This window comes from Rhodnius prolixus, unplaced genomic scaffold (genome assembly GCF_049639745.1).
Source record: "Rhodnius prolixus isolate KJV_2025 unplaced genomic scaffold, Rpr scaffold_4, whole genome shotgun sequence".
NCBI classification, from domain to species: Eukaryota; Metazoa; Arthropoda; class Insecta; order Hemiptera; family Reduviidae; genus Rhodnius; species Rhodnius prolixus.
This window is the reverse complement of record NW_027411614.1, coordinates 5335419-5347919: the sequence shown is the minus strand read 5'-3', so window position 1 is coordinate 5347919 and position 12501 is coordinate 5335419. Positions and strand designations below refer to the sequence as shown.

The 12501-nt window shown below is 34.7% G+C and overlaps 2 protein-coding genes across 2 annotated transcripts in view; one reads left to right on the top strand and one right to left on the bottom strand.

Moving 5' to 3' along the window:
- Nucleotides 1-12501, bottom strand: part of cmpy (crimpy) — a 161646-nt gene that overhangs the window by 68467 nt on the left and 80678 nt on the right. The window lies entirely within an intron of this gene.
- The window catches only part of LOC141456127 (uncharacterized), a 99996-nt gene that overhangs the window by 7928 nt on the left and 79567 nt on the right, over nt 1-12501 (top strand). Inside the window, exons 2-4 of the mRNA XM_074131803.1 lie at nt 4361-4491; nt 6501-6592; nt 7927-8016. Of these exons, the coding sequence (XP_073987904.1) occupies nt 4361-4491; nt 6501-6592; nt 7927-8016 (313 nt within the window). The remainder of the gene's footprint in view (nt 1-4360; nt 4492-6500; nt 6593-7926; nt 8017-12501) is intronic.

Below are 12501 nucleotides of genomic sequence, written 5' to 3'. Positions count from 1 at the left end.
GAATCAGTTTGAGAGAAATAAAAATAAACGAGGGTTTATTTTTAGAGCAAATTTTGCATTAAAAAAAAAAAATGTTCTGACCTAAATGGGAACAACAGGAAATTGAGTTAGTGTTCCCGCAATAATCTGGAACAAACTCCTGCATCCAATCACTAACAAAGTCAATAAATTTGCTAAAAATAAGATGCTTGAATGGCCAGAAATAAAAATAAAGCCTCTGAAAGTTCACCAAATATAGAAATATAGTTTATATTTGAAGTTCAGACTCATATTGTATAAATGAGGCTGAACTTCATAAATAATTCAACCTATAAATCATTCGCTTATGTTACCAACAGAATAGATTTCTACCTTAACACAGTTGAACAGTTTTTTGACGGATGGGTTTTTATTTACAAAATGGGTACCCATGATTGCTGTATCTGTTTATGTAGGTATATATGTAGGGTGGGTGTGTATATAATCAGGAGGGCGGAAGTATGTGGGTAGCAAAATGGCTAAAAACCATCAGTGCTTTCTTGATCATGCTTTTACAGCTGTAGCGCCAAATTTGGCCGATAAAAAAAAAATGTTCCGCTTAAAATGTATTTCTATTTAATAAATTATGTTTACTGCCGTTATCTTTTGGGAAAAACTGAAATCTTATTTTTAAAATCAATAATTTTATCATCGTCCGACTGGTCCATTCTATTCTGCTGCACCTGACAAAGCTAGTCAATCCAGTGATGTTAGCAACGAGGCTAGCAAAGATAAGAAGTATTATTGGTTATTGGGTTCGATTTCCGGTCTAAGCCTTGGATTCATTTAGTGGGTTAATATGAGAAAATAGTAAAGCATGTTTGCTAGTCGCTTCCGACCAGGACACCAAATTGTCAACATTCAGAATTGCTCTGAATCTTGGCGGCAGCCGGCTCGCGTACCAATCATTTTTTCTAATTAGACAAAAAATGACTCACAATGACTTTTAATATAATCTAATTAGATGACTACAAACATGAGTTCTAAGCTCTCGTATCTGCCACTGGTACACAATTCTTCCACAGACTACTTCCTGAAGCAATTAGACGAAAGTAAAAACTAATACTTCCTGTCACTCTCTCTCTCTCTCTCCTGTCAAGTCATTTGGCTGACCTCTTCCAATGACGTCATTCCTATGCACACACTGCTCCCAATGATTAATTAATGTCACGTAATAATTTATGGAGTATCGTAAACATAGCCAGATCATTACATATTCATTAACATGCCAATAATAATTATGTTAAGTTCTATTAATTTATGACGTATTATATAATGCTAACAAGTATGTAAATTTGCCGCTAAATATAATATTATTTACATTTAACGGATAATAGTAATTTATTTAATTATATCCATAAACAGTTTTTTGACAATAACCTTTTAAATTAACAATTCTAGTTTTAATTAAATGTTCCATTTACAATGTTGGCACAAAATAAATTAAAATTCAACATTTAAATTTGTGCCATTAAACCCAAATAAGTTAAATATACAAGCATGTTGATCCAATAAAGTTTAAATTTGGCGTGCATTCATAGAAACATAGGAACTAGGGAATAGATACTGTATTTTAGCATTTTAGTTCTCGAAGTTGACTGAAGATGGGCACGTTGATAGACGAAACTTTTCTTAAATTGAGGCACAATGTAATGTCTATCGAGTCTCCGTGAAAACAAGAGAATAAATACTATTTTTAATTATATTTGCCCAAAGGAAATGCATGTGAATATTTTAATTTCTGCTAAATATTCTTTTAAAATTCCAGTTTGAGTTGGATATCAAAATTTTGTTCATTTGACAAGAGATCATTTTAATCACGACTCTCAGTTCTAGTCATTTCCGGTTTTAATTTAAACTTTATCTCAATTTATCAACTCGTTATTGAACAATTTTGAACTGAAAAGAGAGGATGACTTGGAATAATCATGCTTAATTTTATTTGGGCAATCGATTACACCTACGAGGGTCGTTTGAAAAGTCCGTGCAAAGTCAGAGAGATAGCACTACTGGCGCGTATCGAGGTTATGTTTAGTTAGTATGGATACATCACTACACTCCTGAGACCAAAGAACAATCTAAACAATGGGTTACCAAGGGGGAATCTGCGCCAAAAAAGGCGAAGACCGTTCCTTCGGCCGGAAAGATTATGGCGACTGTCTTTTGGGATTCGCAAGGAATAATCCTCATCGACTATCTGGAAAAGGGTAAAACTATTACAGGTGCATATTATTCATCGTTATTGGACCGTTTGAAAACCGAGCTGCAAGAAAAACGCCCACGATTGGCCCACAAAAAAGTCCTTTTCCATCACGACAACGCACCAGCTCACACCTCAGCGGTTGTGGTCGCAGAATTAATGGAAATAGGGTTCCAACTCGTTTCACATCCCCCCTATTCTCCAGACTTGGCCCCCTCGGACTACTATTTCTTCCCCAATATGAAGAAATGGCTGGCGGGAAAAAGATTTTATTCAAACGAGGAGGTGATTGCAGAAACGAATGGCTATTTTTCAGACTTGGACAAATCCTATTATTCGGAAGGGATCAACAAACTAGAGCAGCGTTGGACGAAGTGTATAAGCCTAAAAGGAGACTATGTTGAAAAATAAAAAAGTTTTACCTCAAAAAATTAAGTAGTTTTTATTTTTGCACGGACTTTTCAAACGACCCTCGTATTTTGTGGCAAATATATTCTAAAAATGTATTTACAGTCATTCATTTCTCGTATCTTTGCCTTAGTTTTAAATTAAAACTAGTAATCTAGTTATTTGCAGCTGCAATGCTGTTACCATTGTATGAAGTAGTTGCAATATGTGTGTGCCTGTAACGATACAGTGCATGCATACTGCATTGGTTTGTACGTGCAGTCGTTACATAACAGCCTAGTGACCTGCAAGATAAAACTATAAAGCGCTGTTCAAACTCCAAACAGAACTAGGAGAGTTCTTTCTCTTTCATTGTTAAAGTTTCTCTCCTTTTATTTATGTATGTATTTATTTATTTATTATTGCGTTAGATTTTTATGTTATTTACTTGGTGAGAGGCCATGCGGTTAAATATAATATTTATAGAGTGAATGTTACCAAAATAAAGAAACTATATTCCTTAGCGAGTTCCTCAACAACATCCCTCTACTAATTTAAGGAATCCAAGAAGTCTTATAATTTGAAAGGGTCCCTGGGAGGGTAATGCATTTTTTCGTGGTGCCTTAAACCTTAAAATTCTCTTGAGAACATAAAAAAATTGCTTTGTCTCAATTGAAGAGCTTGGTGCAAAAAGGAGTTATCTACAGTTTTTTAAAATTTTTAGTAGGGACAAAAAACTAAATATGCTTTAAGATGTATTCCTTATGTTGTGTCTGCTGTAAGGATTAGTTAATATATTGTGATGGGGTCATTTGGGGCTCAATTTGAACTTTCTAGGGCATTTTTTAAGCTTGCTATAAGCAAAAGTTATTTTGCAGCTAAAACTCTTTTTTGCACCAAAATCATAATTTTCAATAAAACATATTAAGTACTTTAGTCAACAGATTTCTTGTTTTTGAGCTTTTAAGTGGCATTTTGTGTCTTGTCGAAGCGAATGTTAGATATATTATTATGCCTGTCAAAAAGAAAAATAATAATATCTACCTAATATAAACATTAAATAAACCTAATATAAAATTTTTTGTTTGATTGATGGCGTCATCTTTTCTGTTTAGAGCAAAAGAAAGTTATCTGCAGTAGAAAACTCATGTTTGCTCCAAATCTAACTTAGGTTAGAGAATAAGTAATAATAAACGAGTCTGCATAAAGACTGGTTTATGCACCAAAAGATGTAGGATTGAACATACAATAGGGGGCGCCACTAAACACATTTTCTGAAAAAAATGTAGATAACTCCTTTTTGCATCAAGCTCTTCAATTAGCAGCCGTAATAGGCCCATTAAGGTGTTTAAGAAGTGCTTCAGCCTTCTCTGGGCAACCTTTTGTAAGGCTTCCAGCTTTGCCACACGGCCAACGATGACTCAGACATCTTGGCGGTTTAGTGGGGACAGTGGGAATTGAGAAAGCTTGGATAAGCGGATTAGAATGAGGAGCCAATTTGGAATGGAATTCCAGACAACGGGATTTGCGTAAGTTGGATACGAAGGGAGTTTTTAGCGCACTAAACGGGTTTCGTGTTCCATCACTTCATATAACACTGTCCATCTTTGGATATAATTTTTTTTAAGATTGATTTTCATATTATAATTTTAGGAGCCATAATTCAGTACAAATCTTTTTTTACAAAAACTAATTAGAACTAAAATATGGTATTACTATAATTTAAAAGCTACAATATGGCCATCATTGTTACAGTACGAAGGTGTATGGTTTCCTCAGTACCGCTCTAGAGCAGCTAAGAACTATCAGTACACCTGTCACACCCTGTATGAACGTGTCTTCTTTGAGGAAAAACCAAAACTATTGATGGATTCTTACTACACATTGTGAGTATCAATTTTTGAATTTATTAATTATTTCATATTTTAAACAGATTTGACAGATTTGATTCTTGATTGATTGCATTTTAGATGGGTATTATTAAAATTGACTGAAATGTATCATTCAACTGGAGACAATGTTACGTCATTTCCACTTAGGATATTGACATGAAACCTAACTATTGTGTGACAGGAAATAATTTTGATTATGTCAGAGCTTGACTGCAAATTTAAGTTCACTTAACCATCCCTAATCTCTGCACATAATTCATTAAATAATAATTGAAAGTCATGTAGAAGGTCTTATTTTAGAAGAACCAGTGACGTAAATGTTCCAGTTTCTGGAGCGGCCATTATGTATTTGAGAAATTTATTTCAAATTGTTTAAGCCATTTGTTTGAACATCAGAATCTACCTTATTTTTGAGAATTAAAAGAATTTGAGAGACAGAGCATATATTCAAGAAGATATGGGAAGAGATGTTCATCTAGTGTTGGAACGATCCAACCAAAAACTGTTCTTTTATTTAACAAATATTCCCAAAAAAAAACTGATGGGTTTCCTCACAGGAAACTGTCGACTCAGAAGGCCTCTGAAGAAGTTGGGTGTTGAATGCAATGGTTCTTGCAGATTCTGTGGGGAAATGGAGGAAACTACAATATACAGGGTGGAATCGGATAAGTGACGAAAAATTTTTTTCTGTTAAACTACATTCAAAATGTAGTACAACGCCGCCTGAACGAGTGTCCTATCTCTTAGAAAGTTATGATTTTTTCAGGTTTTTTCGACTAAACCCGACCTTACGTCATAAAAACACTATTTCTCGACTTGTGTCTCACTTATTTACATTTTTCAACTCATTTTCGGATTCAGCATTAAATTTCCTATAATAATAGATCAATTTCGTAGTTATTTAACTTTAATCAGATTCATTTATTACAATAAGAACGTTATTTTTTTTTAGGAATTTAGGATTTTCATGAATTTTCAAAAATTAGCCTCTTCGACAAAATTGGTCTTAGAGGCTGTCAAATTTCACAAAAACTGCTCCTTTTAATGCTCTTTCCAATGGTATAATAATCAGTTTCAATAATAGCTGTTTTCTTTGGTCTATTACTGAGAAAGTGCTGAAAAACACGGTGTTAGCGAAGGAAGCAAAGGGGACTGGATGAAGCGTACTCGCATATCAATATTATTATTTATTAACAAAATCATTTCTTTAAGCATGTAGAATACATAATTACTTAGTAATTACTGATGTATCATGTTCTCAAAATGCCGACCTCGATTCCTGTCGCATAACCGAGCGCGTTTTCGCATTGCTCCTGAAAAAATCATAACTTTCTAACAGATAGAGATAGGACACTCGTTCAGGCGGCGTTGTACTACATTTTGAATGTAGTTTAACAGAAAAAATTTTTCGTCACTTATCCGATTCCACCCTGTATATGTAGCTTCTGACTGACTGCGATACCATTATTTGAGAAAGATTTAGACTGCTTGATAAATTACAAAGTGCTGTAATAGGATACAACCTCCTTCGAATCCGCTCTAATTCTGAGATTTCTGGATATGAGACTAGCACTTCCTCGTGCAATAAGGATTCACCTGCCACCCAAAAAAAGTGGGAGCACAATAAATCTTTGAGGTTACATTGCACAGCCTACATTCCCCCAAAAATCCAACATTTATGGTGCGTCAAGATCTGAGGTTGTTGGCGCCCGAAGCTTTTTCCAAGACAGTACCGTCCTCTGGGCTGTGTTCTTTCGTTAAAACACACCATCACACTTCATCATTGGATAGTGACCCGTAAGAAGTTGATAGGAAGGATAAAATCCAATTGGATTTAAACTCGAGGTCTCCTTTTCAAAATCCAGTTTGCTAATCACTAAGCTAATGCTTCCCTAATCAAATTTTGTTGTTTAAATTTAAGGCGCGTCAACATCTAAGGTTAGTGGCGCCCGGAGCTTTTTCCAGCGCACTGTTGATCTAATATTTTATTATTATAATTTCAGAAATGGAATACCACAAACTGAATCATATTTACAAAATTATTCACCTGGAGAGAAACGAGGCATAATAGTGGACGATGAAGGTAATTTGGAAGGTAAGAAAACTCTGAGGAAAGAATTAATGAAAAAGATTTCAAAATAATAACGGCTACTCTGGTCAATCAATTCAATCAATCTTAACAGGAACACGGCCCTCTCCTGCTAAGCAAAGGCAGCTATTGGCTAAACAAGAACAGATTGGGAAGCCATATTTCTCCATCCCAGGACCAAAAATACTGATCCAACAAAATTATAAAGATTTCCCCCCCCCCCCGCTGAATTAGTAATTCATAAAGAAGGAATATTGTGCCCCTGAGTTTTCAATATTAATAGGTATGCTATGCCCGCACAGCATTGGTGTATTCCTGGCTTTGCATACACCCTTTATGTACGATACTCCTTAGTTATGAGGGCAAAAAGTTAATTCCTCACTGGCTTTTAACCAATCGTTTGCTTCTTTTAATTTGTTTTCTATTTATTTTACTCAATAGCATGTATACAGGGTGTATTCGGAGGAGTGGTCGAAACTTCGGGAGGTGATTCAGCAGCTCAAATGCAACAAAAAATATTCTCTTTTCTTTGGCCCGATTCTCAATAGTGACCAAGATATTTGCATTTTTAACTTTTCCGTCGATATTCGCGTTTTTCACCATAAAAACGGCCGTAACTTTTCTATACTTTATCCTACAACAAATCTAATTATTCCAAACGAAAGAGCATTAAATTTCCTATAAAGCTGCTTAATCCAGAGTCTCAAAATGTTTCTTATAACAATGAAATTTTTACTTCAATGTCTACAAAATTCGTTCTCGATGATTTTTGTTAAAATTTTCAACTGCATTTTTTCAATGATTAATGAATCAATGAGTCATATAATTTCAGAAAAAGTTGCGCATTTTTTGTGCTTCAAGACCATAAGTATTTTTTTCGCTTTTTAATAAAACCCTACCCCGCACAGAGGGGTGTAAATGCAGAAAACTGGGATTTTGCGTAACCGACTTTTCACTATTAATTTACTCAAATGTCAATTTTTGGAGAAGGAACAAAAAGAAAAGTAACCATTTTAGTTTTTCACAATTATTATTTAATAAAACGGAAGTAAAAAATAAAATAGAAATAAAACACGTTTGTAAAAAAGTACAATAGTTTTTTAAAAAACCACCATTGTCATTAAAATAAGTTGCACAAACAATTATAGTCAACTACTGCGTTTGTTTCAAATACAAATATCTTGGACACTATTGAGAATCGGACCAAAGTGAAGAGAATATTTTTTGTGGCATTTGAGCTGCTGAATCACCTTCCGAAGTTTCGACCACTCCTCCGCATACACCCGATACTATACACCCTATAAATAATTAAATAAATAAAAATAAAATATATTTTTCAGGTTATGGCCCTTACAAAGTATATAACTACATTCTGAAACTAACTCCTCAATACAGAGTGAGATATTTATGTACTGATTATATAAAAGCAAGTGAGTATTTAAAAAGCAAAACTGTAACATTATCCTACTAAAATTATTAATATTTTTCTCATAAGACGATAATAAACGTGCTATATCTTATTTCTGTTAATAATCAAGATAATTCTCTCTATCTTACTGCAATTTTAAAGATACTCTTTGAATTCGAATTTCAGCTTTAATTTAGTTAGGTTCATTGGGTTCTATTCGGGGGCTTATCGTAAAGGTCGACCATCCCAACCCTTTCTTTATTCTCTATAAACATGTTTTCTTCAATTTGGTGTATAGCCACCACTGCCTTGAGTATTAAAAGTAATATTTTAAAAGATGGAAATTCGTGACCTTTAAGTTAAAATTTGAGGGTAGGTATGACATTCATATTCATTAAATCAAGTATAGTAGGGCAACCGAAGGAAAGAAGCTTTTTATTAATCAGATCTGATGATAAAGATTTGTAAGGTAAAATCAGCTGAGATGACTGGGGCATTTGTAATGCCTGATGGTTGGATTCCAAAAAAAGAAAAAATGGCTGTTGATAGGAAAACTGGGGCAAGTCTTAGCAAGATAGCTTCGATTAGGATTTCCCGGAGATGTGGAGGAGTGGGAGAAGGGGAGACGTCACTCCAAAGGAAGAGGCCAAAGGGAATGGGGTCTAATACTTTTTTGGGCTGTAGGGTCCATCTTTTGTTCCCAAAAAAACTCGTGTCAGGTTAGCCAGGAGGTTCTCAACTGCTCTCTGTATCTGAGGAGGCACCTTTGAAGGCACAGTACATGTTTCACAAGTTGAGTAAAGTGCACTATTTGATAAATTAAGGAATAAGTTTGATCCTTTACATGAAAGAAATTGATCACTTAAATATGTGGCAGGAGGTTTCCAATTTTTTTGGTATTTAAACGCAACTCTCCCAAAATTACCAAATAATTATTAAGCCTTCTTGTTTGTAACAAATGTAAAATTATTTTTTAGCCATTTTGTGTGTGTTTGAGAACATCTAAAGCTCTTAACATTTGATTTTTCTTAGAAAATTACTCGGAAAAATACTTATTTCCCGATATTAAGAAAAATACTAGCTTTACTGCCTTGGCAATATTTTTAGTAGAAAGGGGATGAAAAAATACATAAAAATGACCTATCGCGTGCTCTTCATTCTCTTTGATAACAAGTTAAAAAATTGAAATATGATTAATAAATACCAGATTTTGAAATGGCCTAGCACCTTTAATTTTTAAGATATCGAATTGTAGTTTCCGGTTTCTTTCATAACTTTTTATACTCTAAAACTGTATATATGAAAATGGGGGTCAACTGCGAACCCTCACTTTTGGACGCTCGTCAGCCGCGTATGCGGGCAGAAATCCAAAATCAATTCACATATTCTGAAAGTAGAGGTGACGGACAACAAATTTTTCCTCTACCATTTTTTGCTCAGATCAACCGTTGATGCATGAAATGCATTTGAGCCGTCTTAAAATGAACACCCTTTACATATTGTGTAAGTAAAGTAATCGCCAATTTTTTCAGGCAGGGCTTCACATCTAACTACCAATTAGGTGTTGTGGACGGAGGCGGAAGCGCATACTCTACAATTATAATTTTTTTTCTAACAAATAAATAGTAGTTATACGCAGGATTCGAACTGGAGATCCTGCCACTTACAAATCTACGCTTCAAAGCCCACTCACGTATACTGTTAATACTCTTCAATATCAAAGAAATGTCTTGAACTTATGAGCTGAGGTCTCGAACAAGTCGTCCACAGAACTCTCCAAAAATTTTCTTTTGTTTTTCTTGCAAAAAAAAAAAACTTGCAAACAGAAGTCAACAAAAATATGGTTTATTGTGGAAAACTCTATGGTTCTTCGGGCAATTTGCACTCACAGTAATCTATTTTCTTTAAAGTTGATACTATTTTTTGTTTTTTTTTAATTAAAAAGAATTAGGTTCATACTTTTATCCTATGATAACACGTTAGAGAGTTGCGCAATCATCCGCCCTCGCCCAGAAATTTTTTTAAAGAAATTTTCGGTTTAGAATCATCAATAACATTTTTAAAAAAAATCTCCAGTTTAAATTGGCGTACTTCCAGTGGTTCTATTGCGAACAAAAGCTTATAGACAGGAAGACAGGTTTATAACATTCATTTCCGGTGAATATCAGGACGATTACAGTGCTTCTTTTTACTAGGGAATAGGAGGAAGTAAAAAATTTAACAAGATGGTATTTGTATGCATCCATAGTATCTGTCAGCTGGAAATTACTAGAAGAAGGTTATAGGGGAAAACCGGACCAAAGTAACCTATTCATAAACAATCACCACCCATTTCCCTGGAAGAAAAAAAAAAGGAAAATCTTTTTTTTAAATAAATTCTGAAAATAAGTTATAAGCTGCACCGTCCAAGAACCAGAACCCCAAACATTACACCTCTGCGCTATACTGTAACAATGCAACCTTCGCTATTTTGACCCTAAAAGTGTTTCTAAGGGTTTTTTATTTTTTTTTGTTTTGTAGCAAAAATCTCTGTCCGCCTTTCCCTTAGTCCTCATTTATTTATTCTTTTCGGGAAACCCTTTTTCCAGCGGGTGAATTCACTTAAACTCTACAATAAATTCTAAACATCAGGCAGTTTTCCCCGAATCTATTTAATTTTACATAACAATGACTGTTAAAAAAACAAAAAAGAAATACACAAGGGCAATTTATGTGCTTTTTTCCCCCTTAAAAAATTTAATTCCTTATTTTCAAGAGTAAGTTCCTTGTAGACAAAGGAATGGTGAATCCACCATAAGTTGGGGGGTTAAATCCTTGAATTTTTGTTTTCATTTATACTGTATTTTTGAGATAATAATAACAATATCAGATCCCCCTTTTTAGACACAATGCTTTCAAGAAGAACTGAATTCATTCTCAAAAATTCAGCCACTTCCAGGCCGAAACTTTTGATTAATGTAGAAGTTTGAGTTTGCCAGACCTACACCAGGTTCCAGCAAGTGTATTGCGAGACGGGAACATAACACCAAACTGACCAATCTATCATTGATTGTGGAAGTAAATCTGAAAGCGGTCAGGGAGACAATTAGCACACGTACTACAGACGGATAAAATCAAAGATATTAGCCAGAACTGCCAACCTAAATCACATATTTCAAGTAGTAATCTCTTCCAAAGTCAAGTTATGTACCTTCGCATCAAAAATACACCAAAGGAAAGCATAAAATTTCAACCTGGTAGATAGTGTGGTTCGGTTCTCCGAGAAGCATCTATTCCAGGGGGCCCCCAAACCTTTTTACACAGGGGGTCAGGTTCACTGTCCCTCAGACCGTTGGGAGGGCCGGACTATAAAACAAACTATTTTAAAGTGAAAAAAGAAAACGGGAACAAATAGAATATTTCAATTAAAGAACAAGTAAATTTAAATCAACAAACTGCTCAGTATTTCTGTGGGAATTATGGACCTGCTTTTGGCTAATGAGATGGTCAATGTCCGGTTTAGTTATAGTGCTTTGCCTTTCTACCTACTTCTGCTGTTATTTTACACTGTTTTCGGAGCCGTGACGCGTGCATCCCGCGTCATCGGAAGTAGTACTGTACGTGAGCGACGCAGCGCTTTGCGGCACCGCCACATATAGTGGCTCCTCTCACTGACTACCAATGAAAGAGATGCCCCTTCCGGAAGGGCGGCGGGGGCCGGATAAATGTTCCCCAGAAGGCCGCATGTGACCCCTGATCTATCAATGCTAAATTGTCTACAGCTTAATCAATTCTAAAACTTGAGTAACGCAAAACCTGAGGTAGTTATGAAAGTATCACTCTCCTAGGCGGACCCTTCTTTGAACAGTTCGTTCCCAAAATGTTTATATTTTATTCTCTTTTATTAATCTTTTCTTTTCTTTTCATGAAATTTTATTTCTCTGTTCAAATAATTGTTCACTTAAAAAGATTTTGGATTTGGATGGTAATCGTTTAATTAAACAATTGGCACTGGAAATAATTAGAAAACAAATTTTGTGGTCTAAAGATTTGGCCAATTGGCTTCAAAAGTTGGATTGTGAGGTTAGTTTAGATTTCCAGTCTCCTGACAGGTTTGGTGCTGAAATTAACAAGTTTATTAATGCTTTAAATCAGTATTATATTAACTGTAACATTTCCAAAGCTCTTAATAATACGTACCATAAAATTTATAGCAAGTTATCTTTTAAAGTAAATTCCACTTATATTGGTTTGGATGCCAACAGCGTGGGTCTAATTATGAAGATAAGAGGAGAGCTACTTGACCTAAACTATAAGCCATACATTCAAGGAAGAAACTACACATGCAGTAAATGCATTATTGGGCGTCAATGAAGATGTATTTCACTTTCTTGGTCATTGTAGAATATTGGGTTTTATAAGAAAGAAATTCTTTGACAAGATGACCTTAAAGGAAAGTGAAATGATTCTCTGCTGTTGAATGGCTCTAATTGGCTGCCATTAATTGCCTATATTAAAGAATCTATGG